Raw genomic sequence first — 23,026 nt, 5'->3', positions numbered from 1 at the left:
TAAAACTTCAGAAAGCTTACAACTTTTCTTGGTGTTCTTTATTTTTTTATAAGGACTGTTCTTAGACTCCTAGGGAGGGGGTTTGATTCCTAAGGTCTTCTAACTTATTTACATATTGCATAACTTTTTTGATTAATTGCAGGAGAATAAAGTTGCAAGCTCAAGTGACTTAGTCTGTACCAGTAAGGAAGAAATACCTGCTCCATCAAAAGATGAGGTGACAATATGTGTCCAGTCAGGTACCAGCAGTGAAGAATCACATTCCACCACAGAAACTGTGCAAGTATCACAGACCTTACCACGAGCTGAAGACAAACCTGTAGATTTGTCAACTAAAAAGGGTGATTCAGACGGTTCAGAGTCAACACAAGGTAAGGTCAGGAGTGTGCTCTTGAGTTTTTTTTGTAGGAAACTGTGCTTTTCTGTGGATCGGTTTACCTAGCGTAGTTGCTGTCATGGGGAGAAGTAGTACCCATACTGAATTAGAAGTGTAGACACCAGTCTGGTAAAAATGTATATATCAAATTTTATTGAGTTCAGTTTTGCTACAACAGAGCAATGCTAGTGTCTATTATGTAATTGATGTATGATGTACTTTCATTAGTTTACTGTTAAATACCACATGAGCTCTGTGGATCTGCTTGTAAGTATATTCTGAAACTCACACAGTCTTTTAAAACCGTAATAGATAGTCATTATGACAAGTGTCATTCAGACTTGAAATTTATTTGGTGTTAAAAAAATGCTGTACACAGTTCTTCAGTTTATTCTTGTGACTACATAAATGTATCTTCTTTAAGAAAGTAAAGAAAAATGTTTGATTTTCCCCTTTTTATTTGATAGAAAACAGAATCATCTCATTTGGTTTTGGCAATACTGCAGGCCTGTCATTTGCAGATCTGGCATCCAAAAGTTCTGAGGACTTCGCTTTTGGCTCAAAAGGTGAGTTCAACTAGTCTCTGAGACAAACCTCAGCTGGACTTTTGCTTCATACAATATACCTTTTGTGCACATAATTTCTGCTGATCATTAGAAACAACAATTTTTTTGCAAATTTTTGTTGGGAAGTTGAAAACCCAAAAGTTTAAAATGTAATTCTCTTCATTGTAGATAAAAACTTTAAATGGGCCAATACAGGAGCAACTGTGTTTGGAGATACCGCCCGTAAAGCAGATGAAGATGAAGGTGGTAGTGATGATGAAGTAGTACATAGTGATGATATCCACTTTGAGCCAATTGTGTCCTTACCGGAGGTACGGTGACTTCTGGAATATAAAACATTAAGATGAGTGTTTTTGCTAATGCAGCAAGCTTTAAAATATGTTTTGCTTAGTTGACTTTGCTTTCTGTGGTGTTGTGCGGAGTTCTGCATGTTTTACACTATGTTGAAGCACCTGTTGATTTAAATCCTAGTACAGTGTAGCCCTGGGGAGGTGTCTGGTGCCTCAGTTAAAATCTTCAACACTGATTTCTTTATAACTTGACTGAGAGTTGGATCAGGATGCAAATTTTTATGCCCAGCTTGTAAAAGCTAAACCATTTATATAGCATAGCTGAAAATCAGGAAGGGGAACTGAATAACTGCTAGTGCTTATACAACTCAGCTATGACTTTGTATCAGTGACTTGTAGATTCAGTTCTGTGAAAGCCATGCCAGCTAAGAATTTTTTCTCTAAGCTAGGCAAGATTTCTAGAATCACTAAGCAAGATTACCTGATGGCGAAGGGAACTAACTTAACTTCAAAATAAATGTTTTTCCAGAAGTAGGATAACCTTCAGCTTTGAAGGTAGCCTTATAACTTACTGAGACTTCCCACAGTTACTCAAGTCTTGATTTGATTTTCAGCCTAGTAACCATTTCAGACTCTTTTGATATATAGTCATATTGCTTGACCTTTCTATAAATAATAAAGTTTAACTATAGATTAGTAAAATTATTGAGCAAGGCAAATAGAGCACAAAGTAACAGTATGTAGTGCCCTTCAATTTGAACAGCTCATCTGATCTATTTTGTAACATGCCTTCAACTTCCTTTTTTAAAATTTGGTGTGCCTTTGCTCATCTGTGTGTCACATTATGACTTCTATGACGCTTTTCTTCTCTGCTTCCATTTTTCAGTTTCACAAACAGTATTTTGTCACATATTTCTTCAGTTCTCTCAAGTGTTCCATATCTGTGGAGAAGTGCTAACTAAATGAGATTAGAGGCCAGTAAATGCATACGTAAAGTGAGGTGGAGATACGGCTGTCAGGCTGAAGTTTTGTGTACTTAGTGTTTATTCTGTTCAAATGCAAATCAAATTCTTTAACAATGTTCTAAAGGTAACTCCTGGAATCATAACTGTACTTTGTCTTCACTTCTCAGTGTGCATATCATTTAGCAAACCTGAAACTTGGTAAACTTGCCGGAACACTTGATTAAAGTATCGGGGTTTTGTTAAAAGAAAAAAAAAACCCCACACATAAAGAAAAAACCAGCCAGCCAACCCACTCCCAAAGCAAAACCAACAGACACCCACCAGAACTGTGTACTGTGGTGAAGGAGGCTTGCAGAGCTGTAATTGGTCTCAAATAGTAGAATTTATTGGGCTCTTAAATTCTGAAAATGTTTTATCCATTTTGGTGTGCTCAGTGGGGTGTTGGAGAAAAGAACACACTGAGTAATTTTCCACTGTAATAGGTCAGAATGTTCAGAAGTATATGTAATAACTATTTAATGTCTTTCTAGGAAATCACAGGTAGTCAGTCTACTGTGCTGTTTTTTTTTTAGGTGGAGGTAAAATCTGGAGAAGAAGATGAAGAAATTCTCTTTAAGGAGAGGGCAAAACTTTACAGATGGGACAGGGATGTTACTCAGTGGAAGGAGCGTGGTGTTGGAGAGATCAAAATACTCTTCCATACACAAAAGAAATACTATAGAGTCCTAATGAGAAGAGACCAAGTTCTTAAAGTCTGTGCAAACCATGTTATCACCAAAGAAATGAACTTAGTGCCCTCTGATACATCAAACAATGCTTTCATTTGGACAGCCACAGATTATGCTGGTGAGTTTTTTCAGGTGGTCTTTGTTTTTTCTAGGTAGTCTGTAGTTTCTTTGTTTTGTTTTCCCCTGGAGATTATTAAAAGATGAAGCTAAACAGACCTTCTTGGATTTATTTTCAGATGGTGAAGTAAAAGTAGAGCAATTTGCAGTCAGATTTAAAAGCCAAGAAATGGCCAATTCTTTCAAGAAGATGTTTGAAGAATGCCAGCTAAGCTTGTCAGAACTACAGAAGGGGCACTTGTCTCTGGCAGCAGGACTGTCAAAGGACACCAACCCTGTTGTGTATTTTGAAGTTTCTGCTGATGGTGAGCCTTTAGGACACATAACCATGGAGCTGTTTGCAAATATTGTACCTCGAACTGCTGAAAATTTCAGAGCCCTGTGCACAGGAGAGAAAGGATTTGGATTCAAGAACTCCCGCTTTCACAGAATAGTCACAGACTTTGTGTGTCAGGTAAGCATAAAAAGAAAACTCTTCACTAAAAGAATGAGATTCTTCTTGACTAACAGTGGCACTACATAAAATGACTTATACAGAGTAGCACATTCTTGTTGGCAGCATGGATCCACTCTGCAGGATATTCTCATCTGTCCGTTCATTACAAAGCAATGAGAAATGATGCAAGCAGCACATGATGCCCTAAGATGCTTTTCACCTGTGCCTGCCAGTGACCCAATGCTTCAGTGCTTCCTAGTACTATCATGTCAGGGTGGAAGGAAAAAATGGAGGTAGTCCTCTTAAAATAGACAAGGGGCCTGTTGCTGAACAGGATCACCAAGGAAAGTAGGTGTTCCCAAAACTACCATTTATCCTTCTCTTTCTCCAGAGAGGAACTTTCTGTATGCTTACCTGTTAAGAACACTTTACTTTCCAGGTTTCTATTGGACTTTAAAAGTACACTTTGTATTTTAGATAATGTGCACTTTAAAACTGATATTCCAATTATCATAGATATTAGGTTTCAATCTAAAACAAGTCTTCTAGACAATTACCATGCAGTGGCCTGTTGCCTGAAATATCAAGTTTTATGCTGAAAGCATAAGCCTGCAATACATTCTGTAATCCCAGGTAGACAGTGTTGGTTTTAAACCTTTGTATGCATTCAGTAGCACTGGCAGGTTATTCATAACTGATGAAGGCTTAGGGGATTGATCATAGCTCAACTAGACCTTTCTTAAAATTCTCATGAATAGTTCATCAAGTTTTAGTATCTTGGAACAGTCAAAATGAACCAACATCAGTACATGCTGTGTTAATGATCTGCATGTCACTACATCCCCAAAGAGGCATGTAGATGACTTTCTGCAAGCCCAGATGTATACAGTAATATAGGAACATAAGACACAAAAGTGATAGGAAGGACATCAACCTGTTGGAGCAAGTCCAGAGGAGGACCAAGACTTCTAGGAAGGATGAAGCACTGACCCTTTGAGGAAAGGCTAAAAATACTGAATTTGTTTATCCTGGAAAAGGGAAAGCTTAGGGGTGGCATAATGGTGTCATTCCAGAGCCTGGAAGGGAACCTACAAGAAAGATGATAGGAAACATTTTACAAGAGCATATAGTCACAGGACATGGCGGGGAATGGCTTCTAAGTAAAAGAAGGTTTAGAACTAGATATTAGGAGAAAGTTGTTTGCTGTGAGGGTGGTGAGACCCTGGAAGTAGTTGCCTAGACAAGTTGTAAATGCCCTATCCCTGTCTGTGTTAGATGGAGCTGGATGGAGCTCTGAGCAGCCTGGTCCTAGTTCTAGGTGTCCCTGCCCATGGCAGGGGAGCTGGAACTAGATGATCTTAAAGGTCTTTTCCAACATAAACCACTCTGTGATAGTATATGGATGGTTTGTTGTCACCAGAATAAAATATTAGCCTGTCTTTTGGTTATCTGTCTTCGTGTGTCCGAAGTACTTCATGGCTCTTTTGTTAAACCTTTGTGCCTTTCTGATAAACTCATTTAGGATTTAAGCTTATTTCAGGGTATTCCACATTCTATAAAGGGGCAGACTTTCTTTTAAAACAGTTAACTGCACCATGTGTGCCTTGACAAAGTGATCTTTCATCATATTACATGAGTATATTTTAAGTTTGCTCTGCTTTGCCTGGACTTTCTTGAGGTACAGTGAGAAGCTCTTCAATGAGAACTAAGGCTGTACAGATACAATTTACACAGTCACCTTTATGTGTATATTCAAATTATCAGGAACCAGAAGTTTGCTACCTTCCAGAAAGATAAAAGACACACCATGCTGCTCAACCACTTATGAGGCAAAGCTGTCTGGAATTACGGGTCACTGCTACATTAGCCTTTTTCAGGGGATTAATTCTGTGCCTCCAGGGACTAAACAAGGACAGGCCTTCAATGAGATAATGCAGGTCCAGGCAGCTTCCAGGGCCAAGCAATGCAGGCAGTAGGAAAGACAGGCCTTAGAGGAATGTCACTGTGGGGAGCAGGGAAGATAAAATGCCATGTTTAGAATAAACAAGTGATAAACCTTCTACCACTGCTTCCCTTACCATTAACAAACCTGCTAAAGCTGGGAAGCTAAACTTGTAAGCAGATGTTGATACTTGTGAAAATGAAAAATGAGTTCTTCCAAAAAAAAAGTCTTTGCTGTTGGAAGGAATTTGGATTACTTTTTGGGACTTTTCAGTTAATGCTGTGTCTGTTTTTTTTTCTTTTTAGGGAGGAGATATAACAAACCATGATGGAACAGGCGGACGGTCAATTTATGGAACAGCATTTGAAGATGAGAATTTCATAGTGAAACACACTGGTCCTGGACTATTGTCAATGGCAAATAAGGGCAGGGATACAAATAATTCTCAGTTCTTCATAACACTTAAAAAAGCAGAACACTTGGACTTCAAGCATGTGGTATTTGGGTTTGTGAAAGATGGAATGGATGTTGTGAAAAAGATCGAATCCTTTGGTTCTCCTAAAGGGCTAGTAAATGGAAGAATTGTCATTACAGACTGTGGACAAATATAGAATTATTTCTTTGAGTATACAATGTTTTAGCAGTATAAATCAGTACTTAGATGTTATTGACTAATTATTTCAACTTCTTAAAATGGACACTTCTGATGTATAAATGTAAAATTACAGGTTATAGTTGAATTTTTTATGTGTTCTAATTGATTTTTTTGCATGGTAAATAAAGTTCAGGCACTGGCATATTTCAGATGTATTTGTGTTATCCTGACATATTTGTATTAAGTGTCAAATTTTAAAAATTAAATCCTAGTCTTGTTAAAATAAATGTCTTGTCTTCACTTTGGTTTGTTTAATAGAAAATAACTTCTATAACTTCTCATGAAGCTCTCTTGAATGTGCAGACTGTAGATGCAAATTGCTGGAAAGTACACTGAAGGCCTTTGAAAGTTATTGGGTATTCCAGTGTGCAGAAAGCAGGCTCAGCCGGGTGGATGCTGGTTTGTTCTGAATAGTTTTTAAGTGATTAATCAATGTTTGCCTAGAGCAATATGCCAACTTTTTTTGGTTTTTGTACTTAAAGTATTTCTAAAAAACTTGGTGAAATGATAAACATCTACTTAACATTAGGATTTTACCTGACATACTTTTAAGTATAACCCTCTGACTCTGCTCAGTGTTTATTAGCTGTGGCCAGCTTCTCTGACTTTGCTGCAGGCTCTAGCTTGTGTGTTCCAACACTCTTGTACCTTTTACAACTTTGCCTCTCTATAGTATGTATGAGTAAAGGGGGCTTTATTTAAACTGATACTCTACAGCTCTGCGCTGGTGACATGCATTTAGCTTAGCTTTCTTTGGGGGTTTACTTATTTATTTGAAGGATGGCAGTAATACGTCTTCAGGCGTCCTCAGAGACCTTACCGCTCTCTACCACCACTCAAAGTGGTGCCGAGCCTGGAGCTCGGGCTGGTTCGGCCTCTTCTCCCAGACAAGCAGCGACAGGAGAAGAGGAGGTAGAGGACGGAAACTTAGGCTGTGCGAAGCACGTTTAGGTAGGGACAGCAGGAGCAATTCTTCCCAGGAACGCCGATTGGGCGTTGGCATGGGCGGCCCAGGGCGGTGTTGGGATCACCGTCGCTGGAGGCGTGTGAGGAGGTGGCAGTGCGCGGTCCTGTTCCCAGGATGGTGTTCGGTCGTGGGTTGGGTCGCGACGCTCTCAGGCCGCTCTCAGCCGGGGGTGCAGAGGAGCGGTGTTTGTTGATGGTGATGTCGTGTGCCAGCCCGCCGGGCCCGGAGCGGCGGCTCCCCCTGCCCGGGCCGGCGCTGCCCGCGGCCCTGAGTGCGCCTGCGCGGCGCGTGGCGGTTGGTTCGAGCGCGGCCGTGCCGCCATGGCGGGCCCGGGGCACGGCCTCGGCCGCTCCGCGCAGGGGCTGCAGCGGCGCTGCCCGCGGGGGCCGGCGGGGGTGAGACAGGGCCGGGGCCGGGGCGGGCGGCCTGCGGGGAGCAGGGCGAGGCACAGAAAAGCCATTTCTTCATCGCCGCGTCCCTGAAGTGTTCGGAGATGGAGGGTGGGGGGCCTGTCCGCTCCCTCGGGGTTCATTGTGTGCGCCGTGCTGTTGCGTACCGGGGCCCTTTGAGGCACAAGCGGGGTTTAAACTGACTTGAGAAGGTTACGTGTTCTTGCTATTCCTATCCCTGACCCCGCGCTCCGATTGCCTTAGAGCTGAAGTGCTGAAGAGACATCCTTGTCTGAGCAGGAAATTTCAGTCCCAGATTCTATGCGGTACCAAGACACAGTTTAGCATGTAGTTTTTGCCTCAGACGTGGTGCCTGCCAGTTGAGTGAGAAAATTCGTGAATCCTCTTAGGAGTCCACTAAGCTTGTATGAAATACATGTAATAGGATAACTCATTTTTCTAATCTTTTTTTGCCACAGTAATTGACAGCCTTACTTAGAATGCATTAGGTGTGTTTGTGATTTTTCTTTTGTTGTTGTTTTTTTTGTGAAGCTTAGTGATTAGCTCTGTAGTCAGAGAGCAGGAAATTGTTCCATATCTAGTCAATCAGGAATCAAACCCATGGTTCATTAGACACTGCTGCAATGACCAGACAGTTAATTATGATGGCTACCATTCCCTTGCTAAGGTATGACAATGGTATTTTACACCAGAGAAGGTCAGGTTCTTTGCACTCAGATGAATGAAGGAAGTGTATTGTGGTTCCTCTCATTCTATTACTCGCGCTGACAAGTCAAAACTCATCTGCCTAAAAATATAGCAGAAAAAACCCTACACTGGTGTTTTAAAAGCCTTTGATACTTAGTAGAAGGAGTACTTGCTGGGCAGGCACCTTTATTTTGCCTGAATTCTGTTTGTTGTTCAGTGAAACAAATTTTTGCAGTTGTTTTTGTGCATCTGTATTCCCTGGGTCAAACGCTTCCAATGTGTCTGGGGGATAACAAGCCTTAAGTACTCATGCTGTAGGGGATGTCATATGGTGGAAAAATACCCGTGAACAACCAAAGATCAGGTGAGATTCAAAGTGGGTTTGAGTTAGGCACATAATTGGATTGGGATACTGAGTTAGTCCTGGGAGTCATTAAATGAGTACAAAACCCAGCCTTTTTTTTCTGAAGTAAAGTACCTTGCCATTTTAGGATCAGGAACCATCCCAAATGTGATGTGAAGATTTTGAGGTTTTAAGCAGCTAAAATCAGGATGTACCTGCCCTTGGTTACTGCAGAAGGATTTGCAACTTGAATAGCATTTGATAGTGTTCTAGATTCTATGGGGAATTTTTCTTGGGGAATATTCTGCTTTGAATTATAGAACTGTACTTTAAAGGAAAGTTATTTTAATAACTTATTTTAAAAAGACTGAGACTTTAATGCTTGCAAGGAAGAAAATGTTACATGGATTTGTGTGCTTTGTTATTTCATTAAAAAGTGGTCATTTAAAGCCAGGAAAATACAGTGGTTTATCATTTGAGCGTAGCAGAGAGATGCAGTAAAACAAGTAAGAGCATGAGTGCTGCCTTGAGTCTGATATTTTGTAATGTGCATTTAATTGATTTTGCTTGTAGCCTAAAATTTCTGTAATTCACTTTTTTGGTATGTACTTATAAATTAGTAAGAAAAAGTAGAGCAGGAAACTTTGGCATAAAAAGCCTGGATATGAAGGTAGATGGCACTGTTTCCATGATTACCTAATTCTACTTTCATGCCTTTATTTTATGTTACTGTCTTCATGGTGCTTTGTAGTTTCTCAAACACTCCAACATATAACACTACAAATATTTTGTTATTAGACTGTAAAGAATATATTTGCCTCTTTATGTTAATATGAGGACCATTTACATTTATGTATTTAAAAAAACCTACACCTCCCTTCTCAAAGTCAGTAGTTTGTAGTAAGGATTCTGTCACAAGGTGTGACAGTTTAACTGTTAAACCAATAAGTTGTAACATACTTTTTCCATGAAAATTCTGACTAGAGTGGTTTTGTGCTTTCTTGTAGGATTGCCTTTCAGGAGCATTGCATACCAAATGTAAAAGCAGAAGCTCCCTACTTTACAAAGGTAATACAAAGCAATGGTGCTTTGATATCTTTTCTAGGGAATATACATACTAAAGATGTATTGTTCCTAAATTTATTTAGTTTTGTACTTTCTCATTTTAAATAGCTAGGTAATCTTGATCAGGGGGGTTGTGATGACTGGGAGTGTTAACAAGCAAAGAGTGCAAAGGAGGTTTTGGAGCAATGGTTCACAGCCTGTTTCTTTAAGTCCTGCTTGAGTTAGTTGGTAGCAGTCCACTTCATGATGCCTATATTTAGCTTTAATTTAAAGATGCATAAATGTTTAATATTTAGAATGCATTTGATCTCTTTCAGAAACTGGTGCATGGGGACAGCAGGCTAAATCTATGTCAGACTTCAGCTACAGAAAAATTTCTATAGGCAGACAAACTAAATTTTCAGAAAGACAAATCTGATGTGAAAGCTAAGTAATTCTTACTGTGGCTTAAACTGTTATAATTAAGTTCATAATTCATCAGGCTGCATCAGTGGTGGTTTTGGTTCTTAAACCTACACAACTAGTACTTTTAATAAATCCTTGTTGATTTCTTACTGTCAGCTTCTCAAATACAAAATAAAATTGTTGCAATTTTTTATATTTCAGGTGGCACTGATAGCTCGTTAAAAATATAACTATTTCTTTATCAAATTGTTCTTTAGAATCAGAATTTTCTGAAACTGGAAGAGAGAACAGAATCAGATCTAGTGATTTCCGAAAAAGTTTGAAACACTGGGATTGGTAGGAGGTGTTTTTATTTCTCCTTTATTATATATTTTCTCTCATAATTCAGATAAACAGCAAATAAATAATGTTATTTGGAGTGTGCAAAAGTTGTTTTAAGTTTCTTGTTTTCTTGTTAAATTAAGAATTGTTTGTGGCCAATTTATGACATAATGAAGGTACTGATTTTGATGAGGAATATTTTTTCATTTTCTAATCTGCATATGTTGGAATTGCTGAGGGGATACAGGAATGACATAAACTGAACTAGGTGATAAAAAATTAACTAGGAGAAAAGTGAATAGCCCAGAATGATAAACAGTTTTATGTTTATTTAGAGATAATTCAATTCCAGAAGCCAAGGAATCTCTTTTAAGGGCTATTTTCCATCAAACTGGAAAAATACAATTTTTTAGTTGTTGAGTTCTCCAGGAATTTGGTGGTTTGTGGTTAGAGAAGAGTGTTGGTTTTGTTTGTTATTTACATGTGCTTACAGCATGAAAAGCCTAGTTATCGTAATAACTTTTAAGTCAGCAGCACGTAATTGCTGTGGTTAAGATTTGTGAGTAATAATGCCTTTATCCAAATTATTTAACTCTACTATTTGTTATCAGTAAAATATCAAAGTCTTACATTAAGCAATGTTTGCCCTTTTTATACAGACTTCTTTCAGTGCTTTGTTATGTGTCATGTTAGAAAGGAACTGAGTACTTTAAAGTTACTGCTCTTTTGTACTTCTAGTATTGATGATGAGCAAGATTCTTTTTGTGATTCAAGTGGTCTAGAAGCAGAAGAAAATAATGTTACTTGCTCTGAAACTGATGCAATTCAAAATACAGCTCTATACATGGGAACAGGTAATAAATACTTGATTTTATACATTCTTACAACTCTCTGTGAAGTATAACATGTAACTTTAAAAACTTCCTAGTAAATGTATTTCTATTCAGTTGAGAAGTACACTAGTCACCTAAAATGTATTTTAATGTGGTGTTTTAACCTTTCACATCAGTATGAATATTTCCTTTAGAAGTAGGACGTTCAGACATACTTGAAGCAATACTGATGTTATTTTCTTATGTGGTGTCCAGTAGTTTCTTAAGTCTTGTTCAGTTTACTTAGGTGTCACCCTAAGGTCTAATCAGCAGCAAATCACGTGCCTGAAGCCCTTGCAAAAATAATAGGAGATGGTTCAGTCTGTGCATAGATTCCATACAGATATCTCTGGGATATCTATATTGCAGTGGAGAACATAGTTTTACTTATAAAACTGTTGATTCTTGATCAGTTTGAATAAATCAGGGAACAACAACTTTGTTCAAATCTCTGTAATTCTTTAGATTACTTTCGCATTTTGCTGCATCTCTTGCATACTTGTAACTGAATTCCTAGAACACGTTTTTGAGATAAAACAATCCTATCAATATTTAGCTAGGACTGATTTTTTTTAATGTAAAGTGCATTTTTTCCCATGTCCACAGGCCTCACTTTACCATCACATTTGACTACAAATACTGAAGAAAATAGGGACCAAATTATCAACCATGGTTTGTTAAAGAAAATTTTGCGTGGGACTGGTGCTCAGGCATGCAATAGGCAAGGTTTAATACCACCCTACATCAGTCAAATTTATGATGAATTATTTGTCATACATCAGAAGCTCCAGGTAGGAACTGGAATCACCTTAAAATTTTTGTTCAATAATGCTATGAAAATTTGCACTTTTGAGAAAGAAATCTGAAGCTACTTACATAGTAAAACGTACATTATTTTTTACTATTACTTTATACTAATCACAGCTACTTATATACTAAATCTTTGTCTTCATCTGCCTGTTCTCCTAGATTAATTCAGTGATTCAGTAATGATGCTTGGACTTGAATTTTGGGTAGACTAGGTAGATGGGCAGATTCAGCTTGAGGGAGTTGGAACGCAAGTGTTTCTATGTCCAAGACTGTCTTGTGACACACTGTGGGTGTAGAGGGAAACACCCACAACCATTGCTTGTCTTGAGAACATCTGAAACTGTTCTTCTGACTCTAGGCATTCCAAAGTGCTTGCCTTCGTGGCCTCCTCCAAAATCCCTCTATTCATCCCACCAGTTCACCTCCAGCAGGTTTAGGCTACTAACAGAAGAACCTCCTATATGGTTTTATTCTGTAATAGTTCCTAAACTTCTGCTGGATTCCCTGCCACAACTGTCTTTTGCAACATATGAGATAAAAATAATTTTGTATCTCTTTTTTCTTCACCACTTTTTCAGGGATGCTTCTCATTAGTTGAAGAAACAATATTGTTAATCTAGTGTTGAACACAGTCACATCAGACTCTGTTCTGTCTTGCAGTTAATACCATTATCCAAATATTTTGGAATTCCAAAGTTTAATTTCCTAGAGCAACAATGTAGAGTTGGATTTTATATTTTTGGAGGCTGAACCATTCCAATGCACATGGAAGTCTTTTGGGTTAATGAGGGAGGAAACCGAACAGTGTAACTATAATTTCACAAAGAGCTAAGCATGGGACAAAATTATAAATTCAGCATAATTTGGGAAAATTTCACATGGGTTTTTAAGGTAGTTTAACTTTTTTTTTATTGATACAGAGACAAAGTTCAGCACAGCAGGAGTATGCTCTGCAACTGCAGAAACGAGAGCGTTGTCTAACAGAACAAGAAGCATTGCTTTTTACACATGAAGCAGCTTTGGCTAAAATAAGGGGTGTTGAGGAAGAAGTTCACACAAAAATTGCAGCTATAAAAGAGGTGAAATAATGTATTTAATGGTAGATATTGCTCTATATGCCCTTTAACTCAATTGTGATTATCTTAAGCCATCCCATGCTTGCTGGAAATCCTGCTTATTTCTTTGAAGTCCTTGAAATCCCCAAAGGAAAGATTTAAATAAAAAGTACTGAACAATATTGCTAGAGTTTTTGTATGACTTCTGTTTCGGAATAGTGCATTTACGTGTCTGATGTGTAGTACATTTTACAGTTACAAGTTAGAAAAAGGAGGTAGTTATTTTGTAAAGTAGTGAAAGCTATGTGACCAATATTAGAGAAAAAATGTGGTTTGTGTGTGTTTAAGTTAAATGAGTATCTTTGCATTAGCTGTAGTTGCACTGGATTTCCTTGGGAGTGCTTTAAGACACATGGAGATCTTATAACACCTATTGCATAGAGTACTAGCAAACAAAGACTCAAAAAGTTCGGAGGAAGACAAACCTAACTTTGGGGGTGTGGGAAGAAAGAGTAGTGAAGAAGAGTGAATTTGTGGAAGGGGAGAAATGAAAGGTGGAATATTTTTAGTGAAATAAAACCTTGCAATTTTACCAAATCTGAAGTACTTAAATCTAAGGTCCTGAGAAGATTAAATATAAAACAAATTTCAGGGGTAAGAGATGAACAGCAGTGGATATGCAGGTAGTATTTAATAATTCATATGCTTGTGTTGTAAATCAGAGCCTCAGTCTCTACAAGACATAGGATTAGTTTCTCAATCTGCCTGATTCAGAGTAAGCAAAGCCAGAAACATGAATTGAAACTTCAAACCACAGTCACAACTTTTTGTAAATACTTGGAAGAGTGAGCTGTAAGTAAAAGCTTTGTCATTGATTTTAGTTCACAAAGCATCCCACATCTGAATTGTTTGAGAAATATACATGTATACAGTTGGTCTGGGTAGAATAGGCAGCTATATGGGCAGGAGCTATAGGCTGTGCATGTTGCTCTCAGTTTCTCTATAGATCCATCTTAATAGGCAGTGTGGATCTTGTTTTTCTCACTGCTGACTGGACGTGCAAATTTGGACATGAAGAACTTGATATTTGAAAGTTTGTCTGACTATTAACACTTAACTGAAACTTTTTATTTCTGGAATAGTCTCTTTCAAACATATTCTTAAATTTGATATTTCTACAGCAACATGAGGCAGAGGTTAAGCAGCTGACAGAAGCCTTGAGAGAATTAGCTAAAGAAAATAGGAGGCTGAAGTCATCATTTGACAGCTTGAAGGAAGTGAACGACTCTTTAAGAAAGCAGGTAAACTTTGTTTCCTGACATGAATAATTCTACAAGTTACAGTCAACAATTTTAAATATTTGAGCAGCTTGAGTTTGCAAAATTGCCAACCATTTGTTTCTCTAAGAAAAAGAATTGTATGAATGATTGAAAGTATTTTTCTCACCTGTTTCTAGTACTTGAAATTTAGCCTTTTTGACCTTTCACAGTATAAAAAAAGAAGTAGGATTTATTCCAGTGGCTCACTAGCAGCAGCTAATTGTTAGGAAGGGAAAATCTATTGAGAATGGATGGAGAGAAAGTATTTTGTGACATAATGGAATCCAGCCTGTGCAGATTTGCTATGCCAGATTGCTATGCTGATTCTATTAAATAAAAAGTAGAATGTTTATTTTTAACTTCATGTTTGATCAGTATTTTCAGTTATTTTTGAAAATTTTAATGAAAGCGGTATTTTCCTGATTTGTAAACTAGAATGGTGTGTTTCATAGTAATGAATAGAGTAAGAATTTGTCTCACTTAGCTGTTAAGTCTGATCTGAAATGGTGATACACAAATTATGTAAATTATTTGAGCACTGTTTATTCATTGAACTAATCAATGTTCTGATAATCCAAATACAATAAAAATCTAATGCAGATCCTTATTCTTTCCCTTAAGAAGGGCAGACCTAACTCCTAGGATGTTGATGGTTCTGATGCAACTCACCTCTTGTTATTTCTTCTCACTATAAAATCTTTGCATTTCTGTGCAAACTGAGGGCTTCTGTGATGATTATGCTGTTTATTGTTGTATGGCTAGAGCTTTTTTTGTATTTAAATTTTGTTTGCCTTTATTAGTTTAAATTAAGTTTGCCTGATCTTTTCTCACTGAGCAAACTCTTTTTTTAGTGTGGTCAGTAACCACCTTCACCATTAACAAGACTATTATGCCATTCTTGAATTTGTGCTCATTTTTATGTCGCTTCTTCATGAAAAGTGATCAAATGTGAAGTGCCTGTATACCTAGAGTGTCATTGTAGTGCTTATTCTTCCCCTGCACTCTGAAAGGTTTGGCTGCAGGTCAACGAGATACTGCTGCTGTCCTATTTATCCTGGAACAGGTTGCCCACAGAGGCAGTAAGAGTCTCACACTTTGGAACTGTTCAAAAACTGTCTGGATATAGCAGCCAGTTCTTCATGGCCCAACTTGAGTTGGAGGGTTGGACCAAATGTCTTCCAGAGGTGCTCTCAAATCTCAACCAGTCTATGATCCTGTAATTTGTTGAGGGAGGTGGATGATGATTTTGTTTCTATCACTTTTCATGCTAATTAGAAAAAAATTTAAATAATTTAGCTGCTCAACAACATTAAGTTACTTCAGTGTAGTAGTTAAGATGCGAGTTTTGAATTTACAGATAGTTTAATATTTTCTGCTTCTTTCAGTTAAGTGATGTAACTGAGTTGAACAAGAAGTTGGAAGGTCAAGCACGAAACGTACAAGCTCGTTTAGCAAATCTACAAGTAAGGTTTGTTCTTACATGTACCTGCTTTTATAGGTAACCAGTGAAATATAATTCATTGTTATATTTTGTTGTAGAGGAAGCATGAATTTTCAATGGTACGGAAATCTAATGATTTATGTCAAGTGATGAAAGAAAGCAAACCTGTGAAACAGGAAAAAGTGATGGCAACATCAAAAACTGCTATGGTAAGAATTATGCAGTAGTCTTGAATCTTTTAATTCAAAAGACATTGGGCAGAGTAACTATGCATCTGCTATAAATTGAAAAACGTAGCTTCTAATTTTATTGCATGAGTTACACTAAGAAGAGAACATATTATACTGGGAGAAAATGCACACTTACCAAAGAATTAGGTTTGTTGCTAAAATATGTCTTGGATTTTATATTGTTTATGTGCATGTATATGTGTATATTTTAATTTATGTGGCAAGTTTTCCTCCTCATATCATGTTATATTTCATATGCCAATTAGAATTGTAACTTGTGTCCACTGTCACAGGTTTTTTTTGTGGTGCCAGAACAAATCTTAGACTCATTCTGGTTACTGCTACAGTACAGCACTATCCTTATGAATAACACCAGGTAAAAAGTAGTCTTTTGGAAGTATCCAATAAGGAACCGTAATCTTCTAAACCAAAAGTGATATGCTACTATTATTTTTTTGAGAAATAATGTTTAGGGAAGGACAGAGATTAAATGTGATGTTCATTCACTTTCTAAACTGTTTCATTCAGTTCCAAAACAATCAGCTTTTTTCCTTAAAAAATCTTCTTACATCACTTAATGAAATTCTTTCGTTCTCCATGTAGTTCCATTTACTCTGCCAACATCTCCCAGCTGGTTATGCTTTTTGTTTCCAGCTAGAGGTAAACTGTGATATGAGAAAGATATCACACCACCCTATCTAATTGATCTACAATGAATGCCTTAAAACCGTGCTGTCTATATATAGCCGACAAATTCTCTTTATATAGGTTTTAGCATACTTTGGTTGCACATGAAATACAAATAGGATCAGTAGTTACAGTCCTGAGTGAAAAGGAAAAGAGTTATCTGAAGGTAGATAGAAGAAAACTTTTGAGGTCTTTAGGGGATTGTTCATGCAGCCTGTCTTCAGATATCTCTGGATTTCTTTTGTAAAGTATTACATTGCAGTGTAGTAGAGCCAAGATGAGAGTTTTATGAAGTCTTTTTTCTTTTTTTAAACAATACTACCACTTAAATTTATTAACAGTGGATTGCATGAAATGAAACAAAGGAAGTCTAGGGCATTGAAATAATCCTCCTCATGTGAAGGACATTAAAGACTTGCTTTCTACTGTAATTCATTTGTCCAGAATTATAAAGTTTAGGGATTCTGTATGTGATTTTTTTTTTCCCAAGATGTTTTACTACCATTTGACAAAGTACAAAATAAGTTATAGATATGTGTTTTTCACACCCAGAAACCATCACAATAGGTTTGTTTTGTACTGGGGAGTAAGGTGTGAGAGAAAGAAACGCTGCAGGGTTCCTTCTGAGTCTTTACAAGAAAGGCCTGTCAACAAATGGCTTAATTAAATGGCTATTTTAATAAGGTAGAGTGAGAGGAGGAATACAGAGAGTGAGTAAATCTTGTGTCCCCTTAGATGCTGGGAATGTTGTGTTTGTGCAGCATCAAATGGAGCCCTGGTGGACTTTTCCCAGGGCATGGTGAGCAGGGTCTGTCCATTGAGAGAAGCCCCTCCTTTTTGGCCATGCAACATATATAATTTTCTTGCAAGGAAACAACTCTGTTCATGAAGGTCATTCATGGGAGAAGAGCTTGTTGCCCTTTTAGACAAGGCCAAGGCCAGGCAGGATCAGCAGTAGCAAGAGGGAGCTGCCTGAGTTTATCCTGCAGCCTGGCACAGGATAAACTGCACTGGGTTGATCTGTGCAGCACAGCACAGACTGCACCAAGTTAACTGTTGTGTGGATCTCTGACTCCTTGAGGTACAGTTGTCTCCCAGTCAGTACTGCCACCTTCCAACCTTTGATCTGCGTACAGGTTACTTTTCCCAGAGATACTGTAAGTAACAGTTACATTAATATATACAGGCTTCTAATACCCTAGGTACAAGGTCCAGCAGAGCACACATGGCCTGTTCAAGATCACTGTCTCCTTGAATATATTTTCCACAGGCTCACACTACAGTAACTCAGATTTTATCAGGCATAAAATTCTCATCCTTTCTACTATTAATAATATTTCATAGCTAATGTACTCTCATGTATTTCAGTTTATTAATGTTTTAGCTTAGAAAAAGCATTAAATTGAACGCTGAAATATCTGATGTTGTGAATATATTACAGCTACCGTTGAATTCACAAGTCTATGAGCTCTTAACTTATCTTATGGATTGGATCTCTGACCAGCATCTCAGCAAAATGAAAACACAAGAGGAGAGAGAGGACAGTCATAAACCTATGGTTACCCAGAGTTCAAAAACCACCTGTACTCAGGAAAAGTGTATGAAGGTAAAGGGGTTTGGATTGTTTGCTTGTGTTAATATGTTTTCAGATTTCAGTGTGTTTTAAATGATTCTGAGACTATAACAGATAAGCATGTAATTGAAACAAAATAATTGTTAGTAAGTCAATATTCATCCCAGCAGTTAGATATAATAGAAAATCTGTCATTTGTAAAGCATACAGATAATTTTTAATAAAAAATGTGGTGCCTTGTCTAAACCTAAGAGTTTCATCATTTTATTTCAAGTGACTTCGGTAAGGTGATAGCTTGTCATGTGTTTTATGTGGGATACATTGTTTCAGGATCACCAGGTCAAATTTAAAATGCTTTAATGCCTATTTAGATACTAAAATTTCAATTTACCACCAATAAAAGGTGATGCTGTGCTGTATTTCAACATCTCTACTGTTTTTTCTTGTGATACCAGGATTTAGAAATTGGTGAGGTGTTCAGAAAATTCACTTTCTTGTATTCATTCATTGTATAAAAGCCACTGTGACTGGATTTACTGAGATTGAGCTCACATGTATCTCTACTCCCACATGCAAACCTATGTAAAATTTAGAACCTGTGTATGCCTATAATTCTGTTAGCTGTACTGGATCTGCCCAGAGAATATTTGCATATGTAATCTGATAAACTCCAAGAGAAAGTTAGGAGGTTTGTTTGTTTGTTTGTCACTTAACACTTAGCTTATAGAATAGTTCATATACTGCATGTAATTCTGTTTTTGTATATTTTTGCAGCTTTTGCCTATAGCTACCGAGCAACTCCAGTGGATGCCATATGTGAATCCTAAACTGCACGTGCCTGTGCTTAAATTTATTTACTGGTCTATAAGACAGTTAGACACATCTGATATACAGGTAAGACAAGTAGTCCTCATGCAGTATGTTTTTAAGAAAAATATCACAGAAGGCATTTTGCATATTAAATACATATGAAAAGTTGATGTTTTCAGGTAGCATATAGAGAAGAAACTTCTGTCTTCGTAAAACAAATTCATAGTGTTCACCACAGACAGGTGGCAAATGAAAAACAAATTATTTTTCAAGTTAAATTTAAATTTTGCATTGTGTATCTAAATGTAGTTTTCCTACATATGTGATCTCTCTTGTGATGTCTAAGCACATCTGAAACTATATTTTTGCATATGTATTAACAAAACTTGCACTGGAGAAGGCAGTTATTGTGTATTTTCTGAGTGAGATTTGTTGAAAGTGATGGAAGTGAGTGATAAAGCAGTGAAGAAATTTTGATTTTTCTATCGTCTGCTGGGTGTCTAACCAGAAGTCATTCCTTGTTTTTTTTTTACTAGACTGCCATAAGAAAATATTTAGCAATATTATAAAGAAAAAGACAGTAGTCATACTGTAAAGACCCAGCATAGTGCTGTCAATGTTCATTTGATAAATCAAATGCTAGAAACTTTGTAAATACCCTGAGTTTAAATTCAATACAATAGTAAGATGTTGGGTTCAGTTCTACTAAGTAACTATATTTTAAACAAGCATATGGTGAAGTTTGATTCTGTGGAAATATTTCTGTAGAGTTTATGATGAAAATCTAATAGATGTTACCGGTACAGTGTTCTTAAGCTTCATATTTAGACCTTGATTCTGTAAATGCTTTTAAAGGGTATAACTTCAGGCAAGCTTACAAAATTGAGTTGACTGAAACAGCTTTTTCTGGAACCAGAGGCAACTTAAGTAACATCAGAGTATTCAGGATACTCACTAATTAGTGTCTTGCTGAAGTGTGTGTTGATAAGGCACAATATTAATATTGTTTAACTACTTCTGGAACATAAATCAGTATCTCCTATACTGATTATATTCCTATGCATGGTCAAAGCATTTACAATTTAATATTTAATTGCATGGAGATCATATGTACGTCAAGTTTTAATGTTTGCACTAACTATATGCACTGTTTGAAGCAGCATGCAACAATAAGATCAACCATGAGGAGACTTGGTGAAGATATTTTCAAAGGCATAGTGTGTAAGGGAAACCCACACAGTTCTGAACAGTCTACAGAAAGTAAATCAAAGTCAACAGCTTTCTTTAAGAGTTTCTGTATGCCTCTGAGGTTTCTGTCTACTTTGATTGTGCTTAAAACAGTGAAACAAGGTAAGTCAAGATTTTTTAACATTACTTTATCTATTTCAGTCATGTGCCTGGACAAAAAGCATTTTAATGATACTGTATTATGCTTTATTAGTGAAAAGTGATTTTACTTGAGTATTGTGAAACAAAATATACAAGTATGAGTCTTGCTATTTTTATGTTAGAATTTATGTGTGTTTTTTAACGTGATGACTTGTCAGGCAAGTCAGCATTTCTGAAGAGAGGGGAGAAGATAAAGGTTTCAAAGCAGACACTGTGAGATTACACGAATCAGATTGTGTCTGAACAGTGTGAGAAAAGATGTGGAAAATACAGCTTAAAGAATAAAATAAATCTTCTCTCAGCTGATTTGTTAACTGCTATCTTCAGTTATGAAATCTTACCTTTCTTCAAGAGAAACAGGGAACAAGGTGTTGCAGATCCTTTTTTTCTGGAAGTCAGGCAGAAAAGTAATTCTATAGCATTAAGAGCAGGTGTAAGATGTGATTGCTGCTTACCTGCAGCATCTTAGCAGTACTGTGTGTCTGCATAACTGGGATTTTCTGCAAGAATAAATTTTACAAGGATAGCATTAGAATGAGCATCTCTATAACCCTTTTCCAACTCTTTGTGGTACTAACCACTTCTTTTTCCCTTTTCAAAGATATTTTAAAAGCACGGATCATTTTGATAGGAAGTAATTTTATAGTGGAGTTACAACTGAGCAATCTAACCTAACCTCAGAGATGGGCCTGCTTTTGACAGGAAGGTTGGACTAGATTCCAACCTAAATTATTCCATGTTTCTATTTTTGCTACCATTTTTTCTCAGAATAGTTTGTATTTTAAAATATATTTATAAGTAACACACTTCTTATGTCAGTAACATGAAAAGATTGATACAGGTTAGAGAGATGTTAATTTTCAAGGTACTCCTGAAATACCATGCTAAAATGTCAAAATCAGATGTCTGCTTTGGCATCTGATTTTTTTTAGTCGCTTGCATGAAATATGTTAAATTTGGGGGCATTTCTAAGATAGCAAAGATCCACGTCACCAAATTGCTACAATCTGTGGCACCCCGGTTGACACAAAACAGGAATGCCAAAGATTTTAAATACATAGATAATTAATAGAGTATTTTCTCATGGAAGTCGTGCTTCTGGATTAGATATTTAAACAGATTAGTACATTTTTGTGCTTAATGACCTGTGCAGTATTTATATTGTGAGTATTTATAGTAAACACAGGATTAAAATATGGTGGAAGACCATTTTGACATCATTCATGAACTAACAGTGTTCCAGCTGTTGGAAGGAACTATTTCAGTCAACATATTTTGGTGAAGCATGATGAATCTCAAATTGAGACTCACATTTTAGGAATGTTTGATAGAAACAATGCAAGAGGAACTGAAATAGAAAAATTAGTCATTGCAGAGACTGATTTACCCTAAACAGATGAGAATGAATCGGTTTAGTTTCTCATGGTTGCTTTTTGCTGCTGCCTTCTGTAACACAGAAAATATGATCTGCTGTTAAACATATGTCAGATTTCACTGTGAATGAATTTTGATCACTCTGACCACATGGCACTAATGATCTGGTGATAAAGTAGCAGATTTGGTTTGACCATATGTGCTCATTCCTTCAGAACGTCAGTATCCAGCAGATGGCACCGTAGTTAAACTTATGCGCTAGGATAAATTGTTTCCTTCTCCTTAATTTTCTGTGCTCCAGATGATCAGTGCAATTCCAAGATACTGAGGAAGATTTGACAGCAGGAAGTTAAGAAAATAGATTGGTTCACTTAATCTACATCCTTTGTATAATTTCTCACAGTGGATGAGAATATAAAATGTTTATGCTAAAACTACAGCTTTTTATAGAAGGAATGGGACTAGTTGCTCTAATGAAAATAATTGCTCTCACTCAGACAAATCAGCCACTGACTCCCTAAATAGAGGTTTCCCAGATGTTGAAACCAACATTATTTCAAACTATGTGTTAAACATATGAATTGCAGATAGCATTTTTCTCCACTCACAATAAATTGTTAAGGAATAAAAATAGGCAGAGGGTATCTTTAAATAAAAAGTAAATTTAATATTTTCAGCTATTTTAACTTTTAAGTGTGTATCTGCCATGGTAACTTGTCAGATAATTTCACATGGCTTAATGAAACAATTATAGAAGTTCTATTGCTTGTATTCTGATATTTTCAGTGGATTACCTGGCTCAAGCATTTGAGTCCCTTCGCGTAGACTTGAAGACAGATGAAGGGAAGACCTTATTTTTGGAATACCAATGTGTACCTGTTGTATTAAGTCACCTAAAAGTATCCAGTGCAAGTCTGCTTTCCAGTGCTCTTGATGGATTACTTCAGATGACCACAGAATCTGGTAAATTTGGTTAATTACAAAATGAATAAATATCATTATGAAAATACGTGAGGAAAGCATAAAAACAATGTAAAAGCAGTATAAAAATACAGTGTAAAAATGGTATAAATAGTCTAATGCACTATTAGCAATTCTTTGTATTGTGTACATTCAGTAAAGACATAAAATGTATTTCTGAATTGTCTGTCTTTTTCTGAGTCATTTGAATCATCTGAGTGTTTTCTTCTCCC

General features: G+C 36.9%; 2 protein-coding genes across 5 annotated transcripts in view; both read left to right on the top strand.

Moving 5' to 3' along the window:
- Positions 1-6,302, top strand: part of RGPD4 (RANBP2 like and GRIP domain containing 4) — a 33,566-nt gene extending 27,264 nt beyond the window's left edge. For both annotated transcript variants that reach the window (XM_014249160.2, XM_014249170.2), the window contains 6 exons: positions 143-371; positions 844-942; positions 1,111-1,253; positions 2,770-3,043; positions 3,162-3,496; positions 5,726-6,302. In XM_014249160.2, the coding sequence (XP_014104635.2) occupies positions 143-371; positions 844-942; positions 1,111-1,253; positions 2,770-3,043; positions 3,162-3,496; positions 5,726-6,031 (1,386 nt within the window). In that variant the 3' untranslated portion in view covers positions 6,032-6,302. The remainder of the gene's footprint in view (positions 1-142; positions 372-843; positions 943-1,110; positions 1,254-2,769; positions 3,044-3,161; positions 3,497-5,725) is intronic.
- A 1,057-nt stretch (positions 6,303-7,359) lies between these two features.
- CCDC138 (coiled-coil domain containing 138) overlaps positions 7,360-23,026 on the top strand; it is a 32,414-nt gene continuing 16,747 nt past the window's right edge. Inside the window, exons 1-13 of one of the 3 annotated variants that reach the window (XM_005516832.3) lie at positions 7,360-7,437; positions 9,490-9,550; positions 10,210-10,288; positions 11,012-11,127; positions 11,752-11,936; positions 12,876-13,034; positions 14,192-14,311; positions 15,715-15,792; positions 15,869-15,979; positions 18,129-18,293; positions 19,035-19,154; positions 20,231-20,420; positions 22,620-22,796. In XM_005516832.3, coding sequence (XP_005516889.3) covers positions 7,363-7,437; positions 9,490-9,550; positions 10,210-10,288; positions 11,012-11,127; positions 11,752-11,936; positions 12,876-13,034; positions 14,192-14,311; positions 15,715-15,792; positions 15,869-15,979; positions 18,129-18,293; positions 19,035-19,154; positions 20,231-20,420; positions 22,620-22,796 — 1,636 coding nt within the window. In that variant the 5' untranslated portion in view covers positions 7,360-7,362. The remainder of the gene's footprint in view (positions 7,438-9,489; positions 9,551-10,209; positions 10,289-11,011; positions 11,128-11,751; positions 11,937-12,875; positions 13,035-14,191; positions 14,312-15,714; positions 15,793-15,868; positions 15,980-18,128; positions 18,294-19,034; positions 19,155-20,230; positions 20,421-22,619; positions 22,797-23,026) is intronic. The other 2 variants (XM_014263714.2, XM_088051541.1) reach the window with 2 other exon arrangements.

The sequence above is a fragment of the Pseudopodoces humilis genome, chromosome 2, assembly GCF_049639895.1.
Source record: "Pseudopodoces humilis isolate 2021_Gansu_Grassland_sample_001 chromosome 2, ASM4963989v1, whole genome shotgun sequence".
In the NCBI taxonomy this organism is placed as follows: Eukaryota; Metazoa; Chordata; class Aves; order Passeriformes; family Paridae; genus Pseudopodoces; species Pseudopodoces humilis.
This window is presented reverse-complemented; position numbering and strand designations above follow the sequence as displayed.